Source organism: Podarcis vaucheri (assembly GCF_965113315.1).
Source record: "Podarcis vaucheri genome assembly, chromosome: 14".
In the NCBI taxonomy this organism is placed as follows: domain Eukaryota; kingdom Metazoa; phylum Chordata; class Lepidosauria; order Squamata; family Lacertidae; genus Podarcis; species Podarcis vaucheri.
In genome coordinates this window covers 48,313,637-48,340,006 of record NC_138752.1, presented here as the reverse complement: position 1 = coordinate 48,340,006, position 26,370 = coordinate 48,313,637, and the positions used below count along the sequence as shown (strand labels likewise).

The window sequence follows — 26,370 nt, the reverse complement described above, 5'->3', positions numbered from 1 at the left end:
ACAACCCAAAGCCGGTTCATTCTGGTGCTGGCAGGCTTACCTGCGGGAGGGCTTGGACCACCGTGTCCAGCAGTGCCCGCATCCCTGTGGCCATTTTGAGCAGCTTCAGTACTAGAAGGGAAAACAAAGGGATCAACAAACAATGGAGCCTCCATTGTTCTTCAAGTGTACCTTAAAGAACAAGATGCCCTAGACAAACCATGGTGCAGGCCTGCTGCGTTCATGCTCTGCTTGTAAAGCGCCTGGGAATATCTAGCTGGTCATTGTTGGGGATGGGATGCTGGACCAGATACCCTGCCTTTGGTCCAGCAGGGCTCACTTTAAGTTCCCTAACAATTCCACTAAAAGTGAAGAAGGCTAATTCTGTCCGAGGAAATAACAGACGGGAGAGAACCACCTTGGACACCAGGGCTGGTAGTCAGTGCTGTGCTATTTCAAAGTGTTGGTGCTGACCTTGAAAGCCCTAAATGGCCTCGGTCCTGTATACCTGAAGGAGCATCTCCACCCCCATCATTCAGCTCAGACACTGAGATCCAGCGCCGAGGGCCTTCTGGCAGTTCCCTCATTGTGAGAAGCAAAGCTACAGGGAACCAGGCAGAGGGCCTTCTCGGTAGTGGCACCCGCCCTGTGGAACACCCTCCCTTCAGATGTCAAGGAAATAAGCAGCTATCCTATCTTTAAAAGACACCTAAAGGCAGCCCTGTTCAGGGAAGTTTTTAATATTTAATGCTGTACTGTTTTTAACATTTGATTGGGAGCCACCCAGAGTGGGTATAAATAATAATAATAATAATAATAATAATTTTCCTACCCAGGGCGACGTGTTTATCAGTCAGGCAAAGTAGTCATCTGAAAAGCTGCCTCCGGGGTACACCCTCTGACTGAGGACATGTCTATAGCTCCCATCAGTCCCAGACAGAATATAGCGAGTGATCTGGGATCTGCCATCCCAGTTTTAGGGAGCTCGGTGGTAGAGCACATCCTTTCCGCGAAGAAAGGGTTCTCCTCTGACAAGTAGCCCTGGTAGTCCTCCAGAAGCAGTTAGACATCCCAGACCACTCGCCATATTCTGTCTGAGGCTGATGGGAGTCAGAGTGCAGCAACAGCTGGAGGGCCACAGCTGCCCTTACCCTGGAGTAGACAGTACGGGCTGAAGGCTCCAATCCTATACACACGTACCTGGGAATAAGTCCCATTAAACTCTGCAGGGCTTACCCTGTAAACAGACCCCGGCTGGCTTCCTATACTCACAGGAGCACCTCACCAGACCCCAGATTTACCTCTAGCAATTCTGAGCACCCTCATGATGCGGATGATGGTGGGGTTGATGGGCAGCGCGGCGTTCATCTCAATCTCCTCCAGTGTGATGCCCATGATTGACAGCAGGACAATGGCAAGGTCCAGTTGGTTCCATCTAAGAGGGTAGACATGGGAAGGCAGAATAACAGGTGGTAATAAGAGTTGAGATTTGCAGAACTGCAAGGTAGATTTCTAGTCTTAAACCAAACACCTTGATGAATAGAAAAGTATGCCAATATAACATGGGTGCAAACAAATATATACCTCCTGCCTCTTTCTATTACCACTTTCTATCTCTTTTTTCCTGGCATCTCTCTCCCTTCCTCTCGGTTACTCTTGCCAAGGGTCCAAACTGATTGCCCACGGGGAGCTTTCAAAATTACCCCAAGGGCCACACAAAAATTGACAAGCAGCCCCCTCCTGGTGTAAAACAAGCATACCCATTTTTCATCTAGTGGGGGGGGGGACTTTAGATGACTCTTGAGGTGCCTTTCAATCCAACGATTCTATGTTTCTATGACTTCATCAGCAACAATGTCAGCCCGGACACTGAGGTCCAGCTCCGAGGGCCTTCTGGCGGTTCCCTCACTGCAAGAAGTGAAGTTACAGGGAACCAAGCAGAGGGCCTTCTTGGTGGTGGCACCTGCCCTGGAGAACACCCTTCCATCAAATGTCAAGGAGATAAATAGCTATACAACTTTTAGGAGACATCTGAAACAAGCTCTGTTGTACAGGGAAGTTTTTAATGTTTGATGTTTTAATGTGTTGTTATATTTTGCTGGAAGCCGCCCAGAGTGGCTGGGGCAATCCAGCTAGATGTGTGGGATATAAATAATAATTTAATAATATTGTTAGAATTAATGGTCAGCCAAACTGAATCCAAGACTGTGGGTTGGCTGTTTGCTCAAGCACTCATGTGTGCCAGTTGATGCTCGTCCAACAAACAAAACTGCCCTGTTTGTTCCCACCTGTACCCAGTTTGGGCCACTGGCAATGCTCTGGACCTCTCCTCCCGATAGATAGATAGATAGATAGATAATTTATTACGGTCGGAGACCAGCTTATAAAACACACTTGGGGGTACAGTCACAGAAGGAAAACAAACAATTAAAACAATGTACAGTGGTACCTTGGGTTACATATGCTTCAGATTACATATGCTTCAGGTTACAGACTCCACTAACCCAGAAATAGTACCTCGGGTTAGGAACTTTGCTTCAGGATGAGAACAGAAATTGTGTGGTGGCAGCGCGGAGGCAGCAGTAGGTGCCATTAGCTAAAGTGGTGCTTCAGGTTAAGAACAGTTTCAGGTTAAGAACGGACCTCTGGAACGAATTAAGTACTTAACCCGAGGTACCACTGTACAACAATAAATTTAAAAATTATAAATGCGATAAGCGTATAGACACTTAAAACTTTAAGATAAACTGCCGCAGAGAGCTGACCCAGAGTCACCCATGGAACCGAGTTTGGGGGTTTTCTTAACGAACTAGTTTGAGTTGGGAGATGGTCTGTGCCTACAGATCTGTACACGGAATCTGGTGACCATCTGGGTCGTCTTCTGACCTTTGCCTAACAGGAAAAGGTTGAATTTTTGCTTTTCCGGGAGGTCAGCGAGCATCACCAGTAGGGGATCAATGGTCTTACTACGTGCCTCTTCATAAAAGGGACGTCTAAAGAACAAGTGCTCTGGGCTTCCTATATCCCCCAATGAACAGGCACAAAGTCTCTGAGCATATGGGACTTTTTCAAAGGCTCCTTCCCGGACTGGCAAGGGCCGAGCCGAGCTTCTGGCAAGTGTAAAGGCCCTTCTTGCATTTTTAGATATGAGAAAGAAGAGATATGCTGCCGGTGTGACTATGTTTCTCTCAATTTCTCCAATTTTATACATGTACATTCTATACAAGATCTCAAAGTAGCTGTTTTACTACAAAGGAATTTCAGAAATAGACTGGAAACAGAAGTTGCCAGACTTAAACTCATTACCAAACTTAAAACCATGGAGAGACCTGGTCTGAACAAAGACATTGGATTCTTATCTCATTATACATGACTAAGCCATTTCTCACCTTCTCACCCCTTGCCTTTTCCAGTAAGACCTATTACAGTCGTTAAGAGTCGTCAACAGGCTCATCTCAGCTATCTGCCAATCTCCCATTCCCACCACCCTTCTGAGTAATACCCCTCCCCACCTTCTCACTATATAGGAGGACCTGGCAACTTCTGTTTCAGTGTATCTGAAGAAGTGTGCATGCACACGAAAGCTCATACCAAGAACTAACTTAGTTGGTCTTTAAGGTGCTACTGGAAGGAATTTTTTTATTCCAATTTTATAGTCGGGGCACTTTGAGCAGTCCTGTTGTCTCTCGGTGTCTATGATTCTTTGCCTGACCGTAGCTTTTGCCTGGCCCAACCCCAGGCTTAGAAGGGTTTGAGGGGCAAAACTCAGTTTCCGGAGGGTGTTCAGGACGGCTGTCTGCCAGCCTGACTGGAACTGGTCGCAGAGGATCAGTGGGGCTATTCCTCGGGGGAGCAGATTCAATGTCAGCCATTTGTAAATTGATGTTAGGCATTCCCACCCTCCAGTCTAGAATGGAATAAAGCTTCTAACCTGTCTTTGAAGAATCTCCGAAACCCAAATGCTACCAGTTTCATCACAGCTTCAAACACAAAGACAATGGTGAAGACGTAGTTGCAGTATTTCAGCGCTTCATCCAGCGACTGCAAGGAATGAAAAGCAGGTGTTACGGAGGTGTTCCCTGCAATATTTAACTTCCCACACACAGAATGCACATGGGCAACGAGTCCAGCTCTTTCCCCCTGATCCTGCACAGGCCAAACTAGATGTTAGGGACAATCAGGGGTGGGGAAGCTTTCTCATTCTCTTCTGGGCAGCCTTCCAGGGAGTCACATGCCAGTGCCTGCAGCACAAAGGTAAAATTCACCCACTTTTGCTTCTGGCTCTGTGCACCTCTGGCATGTGGTCCCTGGAAGGTTGCTCAGGCTGAAAAGGTCTCCACACCTTCCTGTATTCTGACTGGCAGTAAACACCCACTAAAAGAGCCTTCCTATCTGAAATACTTGCTGAACGAGAGAGCCTGGGAACTGGGATTTTCTGCATGCAAAGGAAGTGCTTTAGCACTCAAGAAAGGCATGTTGTCCTTGAAGAATTATTGTAAACAGGTCAAAACGTTAGCAGGATTACAGTAAATCCAGCAGTATAAAAGAAGTAGAGATAAAATGAGAAAGAGGGGAAAAAATACATGGAGTAATTAGAAGATAACCAAAAGGAACCATGGAAGGGCAGGGTAGTCAATGATCAATGTATTGTTGTATTGGTTAATGTATAAATGTGGGAAATTTGAAACAGAAGAATTATAAAATTAAAGGAAGGAAGGGAGGGAGGGAGGGAGGGAGGGAGGGAGGGAGGAAGGAAGGAAGGAAGGAAGGAAGGAAGGAAGGAAGGAAGGAGTGTTGTCCATACCTTGGGTTGGTTGAAATGCTCCATTGACATGGTGATGACATTGACTCCGATGATGAAGGTGATGAAAAGGTCTAGGTAGTGACTGGTGCAGAGCATGTGAATGTACTTCCGGGCAGGCGAGTAATCAGCATAGTATGGCCGCCGCTGGGCTTCTGCAGAAAGAGGCAATGGAATACACAGCCATTAGCGCTGTCCTCTGTATTTTGGGGTGCAAGGCATGCTGGTAGGGAAAGCCACATGATTTCCCTGCAGGTGGGTGTATTCAATGACTCAAATGCCTTTTTTTTTTTGAGGGGGATACAGCTGAGAGGTTCAGGGAGAAATGGAATGTCTCAAGCCCACCACGTAAGGGACACAAGGAACAGCAAAGTATTTTGGAGAAATACGCCACCCACAAAGAAATTAAGCACGTCTCTGTCATACTCCAGAATTATTGCATAGGGGGAGGTCTCAGGGTTGCCCTGTTCAAAAATCACAGGTTGGTCAGGGTTGGTGCAAATCTTCTGAGATCTTTCTTCTGTGTTGTTATTTTCTTTTTTTAAAATAAAAACACAGATCTTCTTGTGAAGTTTGCTTCTTGTTTCGGTTTTAAGAAGAGACACTCAGCCATCCCCAGACCCATCAGTTTTTTTTTGTTTTTGTTTTAAAAAACATAGCAACTGCCTTGCTGGATTCATGAAGGATAAGACTATCAAGAGCTAATAGTCACGATGGCTGTATGCTACCTCCAGGATCAGAAAGCAAAATTCCTCTGAATCTCAGCTGTGGGAGATTGGGAGTAGAAGGGTACTATTGTGCTCATGTTCTGATTGTGGGCTTCCCATGGGCATCTTTGGAGGTTGGGCCTGTTTGCAAAAGGGCTTTTAAACAGCCCTACACTGCACTTTGAAGTCCCAAATCAGGATTATTATTTTTACTGTATTTACTCGTATCAAATGCTCACCTTTTTTTGGCCAAATTACGTTGTGAAAATTAAGGTGTGCATTAGATTCGATGGCGCATTTGGCTTGAGTAAATACGGTACTTAAAATGCCTGCTGAAATTTAAAAAGTACTCATCAAGTGCAAGAACAAAAACAGGGAAGGGGGACTGTTTGATCTCAGCCAGGAGGGAGTTGCACAGAGCTGGGACTTCAATACTCAATTCATGTCTCCTGGGGAATACGAGACGTGCATCTGAGTCATAGGAGTACTACTATCAGGGGTGCAGCATAATTTTCTGTGGAGGTATGTTCTGATGAAGAATCTATTTTTTATATAATGAATTTTTTATGTTCCACTTTGTATGCTTAAAAAATATTTTATGATCAATACTGGGTTTTTCTTGGTGGCTTTTATTAAGAATTCAAGAAGAGCCTGCTATATCAGGCTAGTGGCCAACTAGATGCCATGCCACAAGCAGGGCTTCAGTGCAAGAGCAACTTTCCCCTCCTGTGGTTTCCAGAAGCATTTCTGGCTCTGGAGGCAGAGAATAGCCTCCATAGCCTTCTCCTGATTTTCTACAATCCTTTTTAATAGCCACCCATGTCCATTATGGCCTGGAAGATGCCCAATTGCCATTGGGTGGCATCTAAATGCTGTTGATAATAAAGAAATACTATGGATCTTGAGAGCTGGAAGATGCGGAAGCAGCCAAACATATAAAGAAAAACAATGAGGCATAAGACTCACATTGGGTCATTATAAGAACTGTAAGAACTGGGGCCTGAGTTTATTGTTTTCCTCTTCCCTCTTCATTGCTTTTTCCTTTTGTATCTTTTTTTTCCAGGAGGAAGGCACTGTCATCTTTTTTTTTTAAAAAAAATGACCTGCAAACCATTTCTGGGAACATTTTCAGCTAAAGAGCAAAAGTAAAGATTCTTTCAAGAAACAAGCAAACTCCTTGAGCTGCCCTTGTGGCTGTGGTCCCCGGCCTTTGACCTTTTGAGTGCTTTCCAGCTGACGTTAGTGCTGCAGATTGTTTTGCTGATGCAAAAGACAACCGGATCAGAATGTACCAGCTTAAATAATCAGATCAAAAGGAAACCAGATTGGCTGGTGACCCTTCAGCTATTAATCTCCCCCAGTCCTCTCTTGATGGCTAAAAAGGACGTTTCAAATGTCTTTTGACCAGGGTCACCCATGTTTCTCCCAGCCAAGCAATCTGAAAGCAAAGTAGAAAGCAAATGTTTTCTTCTTTTTCTGGCTGGTTGGATTCTAGCTCTCAACGTTATTTGCGAGAGTCTCATAAATCTGCTCAGAGCAGACAGGCGGACTGTGTGCTGCTAGCATGGCTAATCCTACTGGCCTCCGTGTCAAAAGCAAGGCTTTGGATGTTTATGTAAAAAACAGGAATGCAGTTGTCCATGGGGGAGGACCACATGGCAGAAATAGCTTTTCTTGTGCATCATGCAAAGACCGAAACAAAGACAGGTGACAACGGCTGAACTCTATTAACGCACCAGTTTCCAAAAGCCTGATGAAAGAAGAATCACCACTGTGAGTTCTGCCCAAATACGGACAATCTTGAAGCCCAGTCCTGTGAGCTGTGTACCTGGATTACAGTGATGGCTCTCAAACTTTCTCATTTTGGAGACCCTTTTGCTGAACTTCTGGCAATGGAATCCTGGGATATGGCAAGGATTCTGGGTAGTTCTAACGCAGGAAATGCAGGCTCAGGGGCCAAAAGGAGCTCTCAAAGCCATAGCTCAGAAGATGATGGGCTGGCCACCTCTGTTGAACCAGCAGCACTAGAGGAAGGGGTGTTGGAAACCAACCCAGCCCCCAAAACCATGACTAGGCTTGAGCTAGACAAATGAGGGGGATTTGAATTGAGATCTCTAGAGTATGCACTCTTGGAGCCTACATCTCCAGCCCCCTCATCCCTAGGAACTGTCATCCTTCACGAGTCCGGGAAAAATTACCTAGAAGGAGAAGGTGCAAGAATCCAAGCTAGAAGCTTTCCTCCTTTAAAGGAGTCTGTTCCTCAAGGAAGGTGTAGAGCATGGGAAGGGTGATCTGACTTTGGAGGAATAAAAGGCTTCAATCCAGTCCTAGGTTTCACTGGAGCACAATGCTTATCTGGAGCTCTCCATGGTGCTGAAACCACTGGGCTGCTTTGTACCCTCTAGGTTTCTTGCCAAGGTAGCATGTCCTGCTACAATCTTGCTTCTGGCCATCATCTGCTGCCTTGGATATTGACCCTTGCTTGTTTGGCACAATGTACTTGCTTCTGGCCCAACTAGATCGACAGCCCAATTGCAAACCCTGACCAGTGGAGCCTGGTCCTTGCAGAGACCTGACACCAGGCCTGTTGGAGTCCTTACTGTTGTCCTTTATGAATTGAGACGGGTCCCCAAAACACATTCTAAGGCTGCACCCCACAAGTGAAATGCTGGTTGTGGTGGTCAGGCTAGTTGCCTAGCATGATTTGCCACACAGAGGCACTCCTAATGCATTCCTGATAAGGTATCCTAGTTACTGGCTCAGAAGAGCAGTGGGTGGGGAACCTGTGTCCATCCAGAAATTGCTGGACCCCATCGCCCATCAGTCTCACCCAACAGTCCTGGGAGATAGGAGTTGCAGTCTTGGAGGGCCACAGGTTCTGGAGACTTATGAAGCAAAGTCACAATTGATATGGTACAGTGTGCAGGTATGGTACAGTAATTCAGCAAGGGGGCTAGGAAGCTCAGGTTGACATCTCAGGTGGGTTTGAGAAGACAGAGTGAAAGGAAGCGCTTGGAATATCTTCAGTACACGGGTGAAAGAAAGGAGGAGTCCTTTCAGCTTGGAGACACACACATAGTAGCACCCTGACAACACTGGAAGTGACATGCAACAAGGTGCTCATGCTCTGTCCAACAACACATGCAACGTCCCTTAGAAGAGATGCCGATTCATGCACGGTGCAAAGGTGAGGATGCACAGGGGTGTGCCACAGCGGCGGCAGCAGTGGTCGGGGAATGGTGGGCTTGACTTCACTCTTTGTTATTGTGATGCGGGACCAAGGCATAGCCCCACAGAAGCCAAAGCACACACTGCTGCACGAACATATGTGAGGCAAGTCTGGACTATGTATGTTTCCTTGATATGCTCCTGCTTCCCTTGGGACCATGAAGCTCCAGGACAGGTCTCACCAACAGCTCAATTGTGTGAGATCCTGCACACAGCAGAGGCCCAGGAGTGTTGGGGGTGGGGGAGAAGAAGTCCTCTAGGACAGTGATGGCCAAACTTGGCCCTCCAGCTGTTTTGGGACTACAACTCCCTTCATCCCTAGCTAACAGGACCAGTGGTCAGGGATGATGGGAATTGTAGTCCCAAAACAGCTGGAGGGCCGAGTTTGGCCATCACTGCTCTAGGAAAAGGAAACTCTGCGGCGTTCATTTCATAACTTAAAATAAACCGACAAGAGACCATCCCATGCCTTACCAGCGAGAGATTTAATCTGGCCACACAGATAAATTCCCCACCTCCCTGCTTAATACATTAGAGACCGAGAACTTTCTCTCTCTGTGTGGTTAATTTTTAGATTTCTCCAGGGGACGCATTCATTCCAATAGTCCCTCGGAAGCTCCTCCTGAAGGTTTGAATTGGTTTGTTGTGTACTCTATGTCGGGGGGCAGGGCGGGGAGGGATAACACTTGCCAGTCTGGCATGCCAAGGACAAAAGTGGGTTGGAACAACACAACGGGCCCCTCAACTCCAAATGCCTACCTTTGACCTAGCTAGCTAGGCAAAGGTGTGGTTAACTGGTTTGGGGGATGGCGACAGACAGATGGCGGGTCAAGGTGAGCAAGTGGGAAATTTGCTAGCTATGTAGCGTGCTGCTGATTTTGAACCGCACTCCTTCCCTCTGTCCATGGCTTCTCCATCATCATGATGCTCCTCTGCCCTTGAGACCTGTTCTGAAAACTTCTGAGAAGGAAGCGGCCATGGGTGAACCTTCTTCCCACTTTGACTGGTGTTGTTGATTCAGCCATAGCATCTTTCCCCATCCAGTTAAAAGCGCCAAGTGATACACGACTAGGCCAAGCCCGGCTCACTTCTGCTGCAACTCACAGATATGACCACTGGCCACGGACACACACTCACAGATCCACCACAAGCCACAGAGAAGGAGTCGCGCGTCAGATCTTTCTGAGTCTGCCATCTTTTTTTTTGCTAAGAAGTCACCTACAGAAAACCAAAGCAAGAGCACCCAAACCCTTCAGGATAGAAATAATGGGAGGAACTGCCTCCACCATTATTTCAGTTCTTCGTTACGGTGGGAGGGGGAGGATATGTTTAGATCAGGGGTGGGACCAGACACTACACATCCTTACCTGGCTCTTGGGACTCACCCCAGGTAATACACCTCACTACCCCGTCTACAGGGGACGCGGGTGGCGCTGTGGGCTAAAGCCTCAGCGCCTAGGGCTTGCCGATCGAAAGGTCGGCGGTTCGAATCCCCGCGGCGGGGTGCGCTCCCGCTGCTCGGTCCCAGCGCCTGCCAACCTAGCAGTTCGAAAGCACCCCCGGGGGCAAGTAGATAAATAGGTACCGCTTACCAGCGGGAAGGTAAACGGCGTTCCGTGTGCGGCTCTGGCTCGCCAGAGCAGCGTTGTCACGCTGGCCACGTGACCCGGAAGTGTCTCCGGACAGCGCTGGCCCCCGGCCAATAAATGTGAGATGGGCGCACAAACCCCAGAGTCTGGCAAGACTGGCCCGTCGGGCAGGGGTACCTTTACCTTTACCTTTACCCCGTCTACTCCATGCCCTCCTTGAGTCTTATGCCCAGCGGGAATGTTTCTTGCTTGCTTAATAGGAGGGTGGAAGTGTGTGCAGGAACCTCTGAGTGGCTAGAATGTGACCTGTGATGCTAACGTAAGTGTTGTATTCATTGCCCCACCAGCGTGTGACCCCCCAGAAAGTTGCCTAAAACTACCGTATTGCCCCAAATATAAGCTGCACCTTTTTTCCAAATTCCGACTGTGAAAAGTCAAAGTGTGACTTATATTCGGAACCAGCCTCCTGGCACTACCACCCTGAATGGGGGGTGGGGGAGGCAGGCACACACACAGCATGCTCAAAACTGAGCACCGGCCCTCCCCCTGCCCCCCGCTCAGGGCGGTAGAGCCAGGAGGGGGGTGCACAGCGCGCTCAGAACCAAGCGCCGGCACCAGCTGCCCCCTCCCTCACCCAGGGCGGTAGTGCTAGGAGGCTGGCTGCACCCACAAATAAGCCTTCAAATTTAAAGATGCGGCTTATTTGTGGGTGCATCTTATATTTGGGCCAATACGGTAAATGTGGCCCTCAGCTGAAAATCACCAGTTGTGTGGTCTCTGCTGAGGATCTTCCCCCAGTTCCTACTGCTAGGCAGACAAGGGTTTCATAAGAGGCTGTGGCGTGTAACACACCAGGATGTTGCTTTGAGAAACATCCTGAGATAAAACAGGTTGTTGTGACCTGCGAGATGAGGCTCCTGCTGCAAAGATCTTTGTGGAATTCCTTCCAGTCAACCATTCTTATTTAAATGTTGCTGCTGTGCTTTAAATTTACATTACACTGCCTTGTTTATACTGCTCCTTCTGTTCTCATTGCCTTACCTGGCTGTTTCAACATTGCCCTGCCTTGATTTTTTTTTATTTTATGGAGTTGTTTCAATTCATGCTATTATTCTGCCGGTGCTCTTAACTTTTTCCATTATGTGCCAATAAGCCATTTAAGGGACTTTGGTTGCAGTCGTGGGTCCATGGAGCTGATCGCAGGCTCTGCTTCTATACCCCAGTGGATTGCAAAGATGCAAATTCGAACCCAGATTAATGGTGCCGTTTCCTGACCCCAGAAACAAGGAGTCCACCCCAGAATTCCCCAAATGAATAACCTTGAGCTTGCTCTGATCACACCTATTTATGACCACATGGCAGCTAAATAATATTTAGGGCAGGCATGTGGTTATGTAGGGCAGAAAGAAAAAAACACAAGGAAGAAACCAGCCAAAATCAGGTGTTCCTGCCTTCACTGCTCCCCAGGGATGAACCATATTGAGCTTCAAGCATCTTGGGCGCTTAAGAAACTGGAATGGAGGGAGCAGGTGGAAGTTTGTGAGACATTTCCAAGATTGAGGCAGGCAGGAAAGACGCCCAAGGAAGATTTGTGTCCTCAGGCCACCTACAGAAATTGTTGCAGGGAGCTCAGCGACGGAGAACAGAACCGGAATGGAAAAGTAAACCTTTCCTCTGCACTTTCGGGAGGGCAGATCTCAGAGCATCCCACACTTTGTGGCGCTCTTGCCCTTTCTGAACTCATCTCGCAGCTGCCTCCAGGCGCCCGTCTCCTGGGAGCGGAGGCAGAGCCGATTCTCATGGATTTACAAAGGAAATGTTTTTGAAGCACTTAATATCGACTTTGCTGCTATTGGGGGGGGGGGAGGAAGCCTGGGAGACTGCGATGGAGAGAAGCATGTGAACTAGCACACCCCCCCCTCTCTCAGAAAAAAATATGTTAAGCTCTCTCAGATCAGCAGCCGAAGTGGCAGTAAAAGCATCAAGGCCTGGTCTGCGCTAAGCATTTACATTGGTTTTATATTTTCATAGATATCAGCATTCATTCCAGCAGTGGTTGGAGGGTCAGTGTAGATGGTGGTGTTTATGTTTGCTTGGCTGGAAAATTGCAAAATTCAGCGAAGCGGAAGTCTAGGTGTTCAACACCTGTGGCACCCTCCTGAATCAACCTGCCTTTGACTCAATTTGCTATTAAAACAGAGAGAGAGAGAGAGAGAGAGAGAGAGAGAGAGAGAGAGAGAGAAAGGAGAAGGAGGGGGAAGAGGAATGTGGGAATATCTTTTGGCTTCCCCACCTACTCTGCCCAGAAGGCTGCCAGTCCAATCTAGAATCCCACCCACCCACTAGTGGGATAGCTGAATGTGCATCTCTTCTAAAGGGATTCCACCTTTGGGCTCTTTCTCCTCGACCCCCAAGCTGGGAGTCTTCCCCACTTCCCCGACCCCCACGCTCTGCCATTCCCACCCCCCACCCCATGCAGCGTCTGTGTGGCATGCGGGGACCATGCACCGAGACCCTCCAAAAAAAGGAAGGAAGAAAGAAAAGAAAGTCAGCTAGTGGATCTGTTTTCCTTATTTAAAAAAAGTACCATAGGAAATCCCATCGATGGGCCTTAAATAACGTTGGTGATGCTTTAAGTCCCAGGGTTAGGGGCAACAGGACACCGTTGGGAATCAGAAACGAGGCAAGAGAGAGAGAGAGAGACGTGTGGCTGGGGAACCCACTGGAGATTTGGGTGGGTGCGTCCAATGTACAGGTGAAACTCGAAAAATTAGAATATCATGGAAAAGTTCCTTTCTTTCACTAATTCAACTTCAAAGGTGAAACTAATATATGAGATTGACTCATGACATGCAAAGCGAGATATGTCAAGCCTTGATTTGTGATCAATGCAATGATCATGGCGTGCAGCTGATGAAAACCCCAAATTAACAATCTCAGAAAATGAGAATATTCAAGGAAATCAGCAAAACGAGGATTGCAAATCGAGCAAGATTGGACCTCTGAGAAGTAGAAGCATATCTCACTTTGCATGTCATGAGCCAATCTCATATATTAGTTTCACCTTTTAAGTTGAATTCCTGAAATAAAGGAACTTTTCCACGATATTCTAATTTTTCGAGTTTCGCCTGTAGCATCCTTAACCGTGCCTGAAGGAACCTGCCAGTAACTTAACCCATATTTGAGGTTCATGTCCTCAGAATTCATACATAGGAAGGCAACTTGGACCTCCTCTGTGGATTTCGTTTATCAAAGATCTTCTTATCCCTGATCATCTAGCTCAGTATTGACTAGCAGCGGCTCCCCAAGGTCTCAGCTAGGAGTCTTTCCCAGCCCAGTTTCTGAGGATTGAAATTGGGACCCTCTGTATGCGAGGCACATGCTTCACACTGAACTATGTCCTTTCCCTTAACAATAAAGTAAGATCCTAGACCTCATTGTTCTGAATGAAGGGGTAGTTCATAGGTAGCCTGCCATACACTATTGGTTCATCTAGGTCATTGAGGTCTACACCAGCTCCCCACAACCTGTTGGCCACCCAGGCACTGCCGGACTACAATTCCCATCATCCTCGACCACTGGCCATGCGGGCTGGTGCTGGTGGGAGTTGTAGTCCCTGTTTGCGGTCCTGGATATTTGGGTAAGCCGTGCTGAGTTTGCAATAGGAGCCAATGGAAGGGGAATGGTGGAAAGGTCAACTCTGACTCTTAAAGCATCTCCCAAAAAAGTGGAATGGGAAGGAAAAAAGAGAGAGTGCGCGTCTTCTTCCGTTCCGTTGTCAAACCAAAGCAAACCAAAAAAGGAATCCGGGGGCAAAAGATATCTTGCTTTGGAAGCAGGCAAGGCTCAGAAAGATTGTGATTTGTACCGCTGTCTACCGACCAGACATGTATATCGCCTTACTCCTGCGCTTTTTCTCCAGCCTCCGGAGCCTCTTCTCCTCGCGCCGCCTGGCCTCTTCTGCTTCCTGGTGCTGCCGGCACTTGTGGAAGTTCTCCACCACCACCCCGACGAACATGTTGAGCACGAAGAAGCTGACGATGAGGAGGAAGGAGATGAAGTAGAGAAGCATCCAAGGGTTGTGGTTCTGGCTGGGCTGGCGGCGGAGGTGGGAAGGAAGCAGGGAGACAGAGAGCAAGGTGGGATGAGCACGAGAAGGTTCAATGGAGCCCACTATCAGGGAAGTGTATGGTATAAGGCAGTGTTTCTCTAACTCGATGGAGTTGGATTACAATGCCCATCATCCCTGATCATTGCTCCTGTTAGCCAGGGATGATGGGAGTTATAGTCCACCCAAGTTTAAGAAACACTAGCATAAGGCCACACCACACATTTATTGCCAGTTGATTCTTTTTATTGAGTTTCAGTTTTTTTAAAACAAATTAACAACAGATCAATTCAAATTTAAAACAAATTTACAAGTTGACTTCCCACCTCCCCTTTCACTATGTTTCTTTTCTTTCCCTCCTTGACTCCTCCTTTCCCCTAATTTCTGTTCCACTACTTAAAATAATTTAACATTTTGTTGTTCATTTCCCACCCTTTTTCAGTTTCCATGGGCTGTGCATGTTTCAGTTCCTGCTTAGACTTTTGTTGAGCTAAAACATTTCCCCAGTTATTCAAGTAGAGTTACTCTTCCTTTATCTATCCACATCGTAATGTTAAATCATATTTCTTCCAATGCATCTTATTCATCTTGCCTTTATGATTTCACAGTGCTCTAATAAGCAACGGCAAATGTATCCTCTTCTTTTACCCTAGCATTCTATTCAGACTCCATTCTATTCAGAGAGAGGAGCTACCCAGCTTTGAGATAGTAACTAGGCAATCAGAAGGGAGGGAGCAGCTGGGCGATACATCAATCGAGTGTTTGTGCGTATCATGCTTGCAACATGATACTGTAATAAAAAGACTATAAATCTACTGAATGCTTGTTAATTCTTATTGGGAAGCTACCAGAAGGGAGAAGGGAACTCCCGTACTTGACAGGACCTGAGTGGTCTTTCTCTCCACCTGAGTCCCAGCCTCTTGCTTTTATAGGGTCTGATTGGGGCATCCAGGACCGCTTGACAAGGAAAGGGCAGGTTTAAAGTGCTCTTAAATACTGCATACGCCGATAGGATTTTAATAGCAAAAAATTGGAAAAGTGACTTAATCCCCACAAAAATCGACTGGCGAGCGAAGATGATAGAATACCCAGAACTTGCGAAAATGGCTGGGAGAATAAGAGGAAACTCAAACCAGAAAGTCAGTAAAGACTGGACAATATTCCAAGGACATCTCAAAAAGTACTGTGATAATGCGAATCTCCTGACAGATTTAGACTGAACCTTGAATTACAAGGAAACTATAAAAGCAAAATTTTCTCTTGATAAGTAACGGAAAAAATAAGGAAGTGCGTATAGAATAATAAGGTGTAAAAAGTACAATGAGGTGAAGCCAAAGTATGTGTAATGTTAGATGATATGTAGTTAGTGTCTATGGTTTGTTTATGGTGTTTGCTGTTTTGTTTATGTTTTGTAATAAAGAACTTTTCAAACAACAACAACAACAAACTGCATATGGCAAGCATGAAAGGATGGCTATTCAAAGGCCTTTAAATTTCTCCCCCAACAACAGTGTTACTACGATCTTTAGCTTCTACCTGCTGGTCGATGCCAACTGCATCCAGTCCGTCATACATGATGTTCACCCAGCCGTCTTTGGAGGAGAGGACGAACAAGGACATTAGGGCCTATGGAAGAAAGGGAGACAAACCCTCTGTTTATGTGGTGGTAGGCACCTATAGGCTAGTGCTAGTGATGTCCTCAATCACAGATCACCAGGGCAGGTTTTTTTTTTTATAAAAAAGAAGTGTCCTGAAATTATTTATTCTCTCCCCTGCCACCGTGGCATAGGACAGTGTACATGCATAGCAATACATATAAGGCACTTTAAATATATACAGGTTGGGGACCTTGAAGCCTAAGGAGAAAGAATAAGACTCTCCCTAGTGGTGCAGCAATAAAACTGCCAGCACATTTGCAAAGCTAAGCAGGGTCCGGTATGGTTTCAAATTGGATGGGGGACCAGGTGTTGAGATACCTGCATTGGTGTCCTTTCTAACTCTACATTTCTATGATGAGTATTGAGAGTCAACACTATGTTTGGTTAACAAGATGTGTACAGGCGGAAGGCAATTCTCCGTTTGCATGGTCTCCTCTCTTCTCCTTACCTGCCCCAAGTTGTCGAAGTTGTACTTCCGCCGGACCCACCTGTAGTGGGCGTTTCTGCAGTCGGCCTTGGTGGAGATGTTTCGGATGTCCAACCCCTCACAATGGTAGAATTTGCCTTTAAACAGCTGGGTTGGGGAGGACAAATACAAACAAAAACCAGGGAGAGAGAGAGAACATGAGCCTTGCTTTATATTTTTATGAATGTGCAGGTTATAAATTCATAAGTAAGAAAAATAACCTGGGGTCACGAAAGCTGAGTGGTGAGCAGTAGATTCGGTACAAAGAAAATCCTTCACGCAGGATGGAATTAATTTGCCTGAGTAAATGCACCTGTCCTCAAGCCTGCATATTTACCAAGAGCAATGACTCCTTGTTCCTGAGAGATCAGAACAAGGCAGAGCCCCAAGAACAAGGTGTTTCACAGTAGAAAAAGAGGCCACAGCTCCCAATATAGAGAATATTGGTCAGTTTTGGTTTCTCTCAATTTCTGTCCTCTCCCCACGCCCATCTTAAGTTCAGGTTAGGGCAGGGGAAAGCTGACAGAGTTAACAGGGGCTGCAGAAATCGAGAGAAGTGCTGGTGGACTTCACGTTTCCCCCCACATTTTGATTTTTGCATAGCACACACACACACACTCTCTCTCACACAATTCAGGATATATTGCCAGGTCAAAAATTATGAAACTGTTATGATATGGACTTCAAACCACTTTTGGACAATATATCCAAAAGCTTTAGTTCAGGTATATAAATATCTTAAAGAAAATTGTTTCAGTTTCACCCCATTTCTCATGTTTCCAGTCAAGTTACAGGGAACCAGACAGAGGGCCTTCTTGGTTGTGGCACTCACCCTGTGGAACACCCTACCTTCAGATGTGAAGGAAATAAGCAGCTATCCTATCTTTAAAAGACATCTGAAGGCAGCCCTGTTCAGGGAAGTTTTTAATATTTAATGCTGTACTGTTTTTAACATTTGATTGGGAGCCGCCCAGTGTGGCTGGGGAAACTCAGCCAGATGGGCGGGGTATAAATAATAATAAATTATTATTATTATTATTATTATTATTATTATTATTATTATTATTATTATTAAGTTCAGATCTCCACATTTTTGTGTTAGGTGTTCTTTTTTAACAAACATCCTCATAAACCTTGCCCCAATTTTTATGCACATTTTTCTGAAAGTATACATTTTTTTTTGCATGCAATCTGCCTAATATACACCCTTTTTTATTTGCAAACATTTCCCCCTAACATCATGTATTTTGGGACACTGTTTTCACCAGCACATGCATCTGCATGCAGATTTGCACACGCTCTTGGGCTGAAGATCAGCGTTGCAAAATTCAGAGGAGTGCACGCTTCGAAGGACAGCCACACGTTGGTTCAACGGTTTTTTCAGGAAGTGAAAATGGATTAAGTTTGCATTTAAATCTGAGTTTCCTCCCCACACCTAGCTCTAGATGACTTAAGTTGCTGGGGCAAGCTGGAAGGGAGCTGGAAAGCCTTTGCTAGGGATTTGCTGAGCCAACGAGAGAGGAAAACTATTACCTGCACTCCTAAGATGCCGAAGATGATGAAGAAGGCACAGCAGATCAGCACGATGTTGCCGATAGGCCTGAGAGAGGATATCAGTGTCTCCACGACAAGCTTCAGTCCCGGTGCCCTGCTGATGACTCTGGCAAGAAGATTACCAATGTCAAATTTAGACTATATATATCTATATATAGATATCTATCTCTATCTATCTATCTATCTATCTATCTATCTATCTATCTATCTATCTAGCTATCTATCTATAGTTTTTAACATATAATTTCCAACATTCAAATAACATAACTTTTTATCTTATACAATATTTTTGACTTTCGTCTTTATTTTTGACTTTTCCGTCTTTATCACTTATTCTGCATTTCTTAATTTCTCTATCACTCTTAATTATCATTAACTAATAATTGTCTTCATAGTCTTTCTTATAATATTTCAAATAGTCCTTATAAAACTTCTTGCAGTCCTACTAGGGTAATCTGTTCATTACTATTACTTTTCAAATAGTTCGTATATTCACTCCAGTCTTCTGAGAATCTCTGGTCCCGCAGGTTTTGAATCCTTCCTGTTAATTTATCTAATTCTGCACAGTCCATCAATTTCATCTTCCATTCTTCTTTCATCGGTGGTTCTTCTTGCTGCCGTTTTTGTGCCAATAATATTCTTGCTGCCGTCATTGCGTATAAAAACAAATTACAGTCCTGTCTATTAATATCATCTCCTACAATGCCACAAATTTAGACAAATTCATGGAGGTTAAAATACAGTGGTGCCTTGCAAGACGAAATTAATCTGTTCCACGAGTCTCTTCGTCTTGCGGTTTTTTCGTCTTGCGAAGCACAGCTATTAACGGCTTAGCGGCTTAGCGGCTTAGCGGCTATTAACGGTTTAGCGGCTTAGCGGCTTTAAGAAAAAGGAAACAAACTCGCAAGAACTCGCAAGACATTTCGTCTTGCGAAGCAAGCCCATAGGGAAATTCGTCTTGCGGAACAACTCAAAAAACGGAAAACTCTTTCGTCTTGCGCGTTTTTCGTCTTGAGAGGCATTCGTCTTGCGAGGTACCACTGTATACTAATGACTACGGGACATGAAGGACATTTTCTTCCTCCACCGCCTGAGACATCTAGTGAAGCTGAATGTCAGGACGGACAAAAGAAAGGACTTCTTCAATGCAGGATGCAGTTAGTCTGTGGAACTCACTGCCACAAGAGGCAGGGTGGCCACCAACCCAGACGGCTTTAAAAGTGGGTTAGACAAATTAATGGGAGAATTAACGGCTACTAGTCATGATGGTTCTGTTCAGACGCACTGATGCTTCTGAAGACCAGTTGCTGAAAACTGCAGGGGGCGAGAATTGCTCTTGTGCTCAGATCCTGCTCACAAGTTTCCCTTTGGGACATCTGGCTGGCCACTGTGAGAACAAGTTGCTGGACTAAATAGGCCGCTGGCCTCATCTAGCAGGTATTTCATACGCTCGTATTTTATTACTAGGGTCTGCTGCCCTTTGTTTGCATTGCTTGCCAACCCTGTCTATGTCCCTCCACCCATGCTTTATTCAAACCTCTGCTGTTGTTCAAAACCAGGCACCCCCCAAACTCGGCCCTCCAGATGTTTTGGGACTACAGTTCCCATCATCCCTGACCATTGGTCCTGTTAGCTAGGGATGATGGGAGTTGTAGTCCCAAAACATCTGGAGGGCCGAGTTTGGGGGTGCCTGTTCAAAACCACCATTTGAAAACCTGCCTTCTCTTTTGCTTCCTTCCCCTGTTGTGACTTCATGGAAATCCAGGATTGTGATGAGGCACTACAAATCTTCTAAGGGGAGCTGTGTGACGACAACCTTACATTTTATGTATATAGGAAGAAATAGTAGTTTATGATTTGTAGCATCTGGTGTTTTTTGTTTTGTTTGTTAGGTTCTCCCTGCCCCTCTTTTACTTAAATACTGTGGTTCAGTTTCCTGAGAATTCAGATGGATGCCAACCACCTGAACCAAAGGCAGACAGATGCCAATGAACTTTAACTCACCACCTCTCTGATCTTTTGGAATATGAGAAAGGTTCCTTCTCTCCCCAAACATGCACCATCTGAAATTAAGACCTTTATGCCTTTATCCCCAATAAACCAGGTGAATTAAAGGAAATTTTCCATTCCTTTTCACCACCTTCACATTAAATCTGCCTTTAAAGCACTACAAGACCACTCAAAACAGTCATGGTGTCTCCCAAAGGATCCTGGGAAGCATAGTTTTGTTAAAAGTGCTGAGAGTTGTTAGGAGATGCCAGAGTGCTTTAGCAATCAGTCCCTCTTGCCAGGTAACTGTAGTTCTGTAAGGGGAAGGGGGGGGGTCTCCTAACAACTCTCAGCACCCTTAACAGACTACAGCTCCCAGGATTCAGGACCGCAATACCTCAAGGACCACCTCTTTCTATATGAATCTACCTGGACCCTGAGATCATCTTCTGGGCCCTCCTTCATGAGCCTCCTCCTCGAGAGGTCTGGAGGGTGGCAACACGAGAACGGGGCCTTCTCTGCAGTGGCTCCCCATCTGTGGAATGCTCTCCCCAGGGAGGTTCACCTGGCACCTTTATTATACACCTTTAGGCGTCAGGCAAAAACCTTCCTTTTTAACCAGGTCTTTGGTTCATCTGTTTGACATCCTATACCAGGCTTCCACAAACTTGGCCCTCCAGATGTTTTGAGACTACAGTTCCCATCATCCCTGACCACTGGTCCTGTTAGCTAGGGATCATGGGAGTTGTAGGCCAAAAACATCTGGAGGGCCGAAGTTGAGGAAGCCTATCCTATACCCTTTTAAAATGTGGCTCTTTTCTTGGGGAGGGGGGATGTTTGCTACCGTGGAGGGGCGAGGGAGATATGGCGGTGGGGGCAGATGTTACAGGCGAAGGGGATCGAGATATGGATACGCTCGTACCCTTTCCAATCTGCGCCCCATCCCGAGGGACGAGGGTAGGGTGAGCAAGGATTACTCACCTCCGTCACTGGTGCTGTGCAATGCCAGGTCTATAGGCAATAAAACCGCCACCCTGCGAGATTTCTTTATCTCGCAGGGGGTCGACCTGGCTTGTGTGACGGAGACCTGGGTGCGCGAAGGGGCAACAGTTACCTTACGAGAGATGGCGCCCCCAGGTTTCTCTGTCCTCCACCAGTCGCGGACTGTGGGCCGGGGGGGAGGGGTGGCATTATTAATCCGAGAAGATTGTCCTTTCAGGGCTCTACCATCGCCATCGATCCCCGGCATTGAATGTGTTGGCCTAGTGTGGGGCTCCGAGGAGAGCTTGGCTGTCTGGCTGGTGTACCGGCCACCTAGCGCACCAGCAGCCACCCTGTCAGGCCTATTGGAGGCGGTGGCCGGCTGGGCCTTGGAGTTCCCTAACCTATTGGTATTGGGGGACTTCAACATCCATGCTGATGCCACTCCCTCCTCACAGGCTCTGGACCTGGCGTCTTCCATGGCGACACTAGGGCTCTCCCAGTTTGTTTCGGGCCCCACACATCAAGCAGGCCACACGCTGGATTTGATCTTTGGCGTCGGTATAGATGTGATCATGTCTCCTTCGACGAAGGTGCCATGGTCTGATCACTACGCTCTGAAAGCCAGGATTGACTTTCCACCCCCACCCTGCTTAGGTGGCGAGCCAATTTGGGCTCGCCCGCAGAGGCTGATGGACCCTGATAGATTCCGTCAGGCCTTGCGGGACCTTGCTCCCCCTGGCGACTCATTGAGCTTGTTGAGGGCTGGAATGCCCAGCTCCTGGCAGCCATCGATGAGATCGCACCTAAGCGCCCTCTGCGACCCCGCAGAAACCGGGCTCCCTGGTTTACCGAGGAGCTCCGGAAAATGAAGCGGGACCTCAGACGGCTAGAGCGAGTATGGCGGGGTGCCCGTGACGGAGCCTCAAGAACATCTTATAGGGCTTTTATGAAAACCTACGAGATGGCGGTGAAGGCTGCTAAGAAGTCATACTTCTCGGCCTCCATTGCATCCGCTAGCTCTCGCCCAGTGCAATTATTTAGTATAATCAGGTCTTTAACGTCCCTTGAGGGACAGCCAAATTTAAATAACAAATTGACACACGGCTGTGAGGCATTTGCGAGCTTTTTTGCGGAGAAGGTCTTGTCGCTCCGCCATGACCTCCCTGCTAATTTGGATACAATAAAGGAACTGGAGGCCCCTCGACTGTCCTCGGGTCCAGTATTGGACCACTTCGACCAGATATCCCCAGCCGATGTGGACAGACTCCTCCGAGCTGGAAAGCCCACCACTTGTCCTCTCGACCCGTGCCCGTCTTGGCTGATTAGAGCGTGTCCAGACGAGGTGCGAGCCCTCCTGGGGGATATCATCAATTTTTCCCTTGGCACGGGGACATTCCCAGGGGAACTGAAGGAGGCAGTGGTGCGCCCGCTCTTAAAGAAAACACCATTAGATCCTTTAGATCTATCCAATTACCGCCCGGTTTCGAATCTTCCGTTCCTGGGTAAGGTGATTGAGAGAGCGGTTGCTGAACAGCTTGGTGGGTTTCTGGATGAAACATCGGCTCTGGACCCATTCCAGTTCGGCTTCCGCGCTGGTCATGGGACCGAGACGGCTCTGGTCGCCCTAACAGATGACCTTCGTAGACAGCTGGATCGAGGCGGGTCGGGGCTGCTGATTCTTCTAGATCTATCAGCAGCTTTCGACATGGTCGATCACGAACTTCTGGACCACCGCCTTGCCGACGTGGGGATCCAGGGCACAGTCCTTCAATGGCTGCGCTCGTTTCTCTCTGGTCGGGGACAGAGGGTGGCGCTTGGGGGGGAATTGTCATCGCGCCACTCCTTAGTGTGTGGAGTACCTCAGGGTGCGATACTCTCCCCGATGCTTTTCAACATCTTTATGCGCCCCCTCGCCCAGCTTGTTCGGAGTTTTGGGCTGGGTTGTCATCAGTATGCCGATGACACCCAACTCTATCTGTTGATGGATGGCCATCCTGACTTGGCCCCAGACACACTGACCAGATGTTTGGAAGCTGTGGCTGGATGGTTACGTGGGAGCCGGTTGAAGCTAAATCCTTCGAAGACAGAGGTCCTGTGGCTGGGACGGGGCGATATGGGATTGGGGGGGCAACTCCCATCTCTTGCGGGGGCGCAATTAGTGCCAGCACCGTCCGTTAAGAGTTTGGGTGTAATCTTCGACACCTCCCTTTCCATGGAGGCGCAGATTGCAGCTATAACAAAGGCGGCATTTTTCCATCTCCGCCAAGCTAAGCAGTTGGCTCCTTACCTCTCTCGCCCTGATCTAGCCACTGTGATCCACGCGACGGTCACCTCCAGACTGGATTATTGTAACTCGCTCTACGTGGGGCTGCCCTTGAGACTGACCCAGAAACTCCAGTGGGTGCAGAATGCTGCAGCGAGACTCCTTACGAGGTCTTCGCTGCGAGATCACATTCACCCGGTGCTATACCAGCTGCACTGGCTCCCGGTGGAGTACAGGATCAGGTTTAAGGTGCTGGTTTTAACCTTTAAAGCCCTATATGGCCTAGGACCCTCGTACCTACGGGACCGCCTCTCCTGGTATGCCCCACAGAGAAACCTACGGTCTTCAAATAAAAACCTCTTGAAGGTCCCAGGCCACAGAGAAGTTAGGCTGGCCTCAACTAGAGCCAGGGCTTTTTCGGCTGTGGCTCCGATCTGGTGGAACACTCTGTCACAAGAGACCAGGGCCCTGCGGGACTTGACATCCTTCCGCAGGGCCTGCAAGACAGAGCTGTTCCACCAGGCCTTTGGCCAGGGCACAGCCTGACTCCCTCCCTCGGCAATCTTCGCAGAGCTCTGGCCCAATGGTTGCTAGTGGCTTGAATTAATTAATTTTTATAATGAATGATTTTAGAATGTTGTTTATGTTGTACTTTTGTACTGTTTTATTGTTGTTAGCCGCCCTGAGCCCGGCTTCGGCTGGGGAGGGCGGGATATAAATAAAATTTATTATTATTATTATTTTATTATTATTTATTGGACTATTGTTTTGATTTTATACACTGTGATCTTTTTTGTGAACTGCCCTGAGACCTCCAGGTATAGGGTGGTATATAAATTCAATAAATGAAATGATTCTTTAGCAGAAGCCATAACCATAGCATGGCACTGCTTTGAAAGTACAGTGTCACCAGGATAAGAAAAAGAACAGTCCTGCTTTGATGTGTTGGTGCTGACCTTTAAACCCTAAACAGCCTCAGTCCAGTATACCTGAAAGAGTGTCTTCACCCACATCGTTCAGCCCGGATACTGAGGTCCAGTGCCGAGGGCCTTCTGGCGGTTCCCTCACTATGAGAAGCTAAGTTACAGGGAACCAGGCAGAGGCCCTTCTTGGCAGTGGCACCCTGTGGAACACCCTCCCACCAGATGTCAAAGAGAAAAACAACTACCAGACTTTTAGAAGACATCTGAAGGCAGCCCTGTTTAGGGAAGCTTTTAATGTTTAATAGGTTATTGTATTTTAATATTCTGTTGAAGCTGCCCAGAGTGGCTGGGGAAGCCCAGGCAGATGGGTGGGGTATAAATAAATTATTATTATTATTATTATTATTATTATTATTATTATTATTATTATTATCCCAGTAGTGATGTATGGAAGTGAGAGCTGGACCATAAAGAAGGCTGATCGCCAAAGAATTGATGCTTTTGAATTATGGTGCTGGAGGAGACTCTTGAGAGTCCCATGGACTGCAAGAAGATCAAACCTATCCATTCTTAAGGAAATCAGCCCTGAGTGCTCACTGGAAGGACAGATCCTGAAGCTGAGGCTGCAATACTTTGGCCACCTCATGAGAAGAGAAGACTCCCTGGAAAAGACCCTGATGTTGGGAAAGATTGAGGACACAAGGAGAAGGGGACGACAGAGGATGAGATGGTTGGACAGTGTTCTCGAAGCCACCAGCATGAGTTTGACCAAACTGCGGGAGGCAGTGGAAGACAGGAGTGCTTGGTGTGCTCTGGTCCATGGGGTCACGAAGAGTCGGACACGACTAAATGACTAAACAACAACAACATTATTATTATTGGTGTGGAACCACAGACCCAAGCAGAGAGCAAACAAGAATTCCCCAAGCGAGTGATCTTCCTCCCTCCCCAGGCTTATGGCTCAACAGTTAACCGAAACACACATTTCCTTTTGCTCCACTTCAGACACTGGAAGTGTCATCTGACTGCAGCTCTTGCCAAGATGCTAAATTGCTGCTCGGTGGGATTGAGCGGGAAGCATCAGCTCAGAGTTCCCGAAGCGTTCCCCGCTGTGGTTCAAATGCAAATCCTGCTCAGAGCCAATGTGACTCCTCACCTGTTATCTCTGCCCCCCCACCTTCGCCCCCACTGCTCCATGGCTGACACGCCACATGCTGGGGTCATGTCCTCCCCTCCCGGAACAACTGTGAGGTTCTGCAATTTGACATGTCATTTAGATGACACGGCCGCCGGCCCGATATGCGCGTCTCTGAGAAAAACGCAAGCAAGGAGAAAGCGTTTATCGTGCGAGGCTGATAATGCTCAGTGCTCCAAACATGTCCAACCTTTCTGCTTGCACGGGAAGGTTAATTGTACGGGTGGTGGAGGGGAACTTGAATCTGGTTTCTCTGCAGGAACATGTGCTCATCGAGCCGCAAAGAAGAGCATTTGCTCAGGTCTCTGGGGTGGGCAGGATTGCATTTGCATGGTTAAAGCTAGTGTGCTGGCTGCGCTCCTTCCTTGAGAATCTAACCTCAAGGTTAGATTACTGTCATGGCTTATACATAGGGCTGCCTCTGAAGATGGTTCAGAAACTTCAGCTGGTGTAGAATTCAGCGGCCAGGTTGCTCACTGAAGCAAGACAGTTTGAGCATATTACACCGATCCTGGTCCGACTGCCCTGGCTACCGATTAGTTTCCAGGCCCAATTCAAAGTGTTGTTTTTGACCTATAAAGCCTTAAACAGCTCAGGACTGCAATACCTTAGGACTGCCCTGAAGAAGAAGAAGATTTTGGATTTGATATCCCGCTTTATCACTACCCGAAGGAGTCTCAAAGCGGCTAACATTCTCTTTTCCCTTCCTCCCCAACAACAAACACTCTGTGAGGTGAGTGGGGCTGAGAGACTTCAGAGAAGCGTGACTGGCCCAAGGTCACCCAGCAGCTGCATGTGGAGCAGCGGAGACGTGAACCCGGTTCACCAGATTACGAGCCCACCGCTCTTAACCACTACACCACACTGGCTCATCTTCTGAGATCATCTTCTGAGGCCCTCCTTTGTGCGCCTCCTCCTCGAGAGGT

At 47.2% G+C, this 26,370-nt stretch overlaps 2 protein-coding genes across 4 annotated transcripts in view; one reads left to right on the top strand and one right to left on the bottom strand.

Moving 5' to 3' along the window:
• The window catches only part of CACNA1H (calcium voltage-gated channel subunit alpha1 H), a 384,808-nt gene that overhangs the window by 23,635 nt on the left and 334,803 nt on the right, over positions 1 to 26,370 (bottom strand). For 2 of the 3 annotated variants that reach the window (XM_082199567.1, XM_082199569.1), the window contains exons 22-29: positions 18,070 to 18,196; positions 16,519 to 16,644; positions 15,949 to 16,038; positions 14,187 to 14,400; positions 4,784 to 4,935; positions 3,911 to 4,020; positions 1,281 to 1,414; positions 41 to 111 (exon numbers count right to left, since the gene is read on the bottom strand). In XM_082199567.1, the coding sequence (XP_082055693.1) occupies positions 41 to 111; positions 1,281 to 1,414; positions 3,911 to 4,020; positions 4,784 to 4,935; positions 14,187 to 14,400; positions 15,949 to 16,038; positions 16,519 to 16,644; positions 18,070 to 18,196 (1,024 nt within the window). The remainder of the gene's footprint in view (positions 1 to 40; positions 112 to 1,280; positions 1,415 to 3,910; positions 4,021 to 4,783; positions 4,936 to 14,186; positions 14,401 to 15,948; positions 16,039 to 16,518; positions 16,645 to 18,069; positions 18,197 to 26,370) is intronic. The other variant, XM_082199568.1, reaches the window with a different exon arrangement.
• The window catches only part of SLC5A10 (solute carrier family 5 member 10), a 514,359-nt gene that overhangs the window by 283,864 nt on the left and 204,125 nt on the right, over positions 1 to 26,370 (top strand). The gene's annotated exons all lie outside the window — the stretch shown is intronic.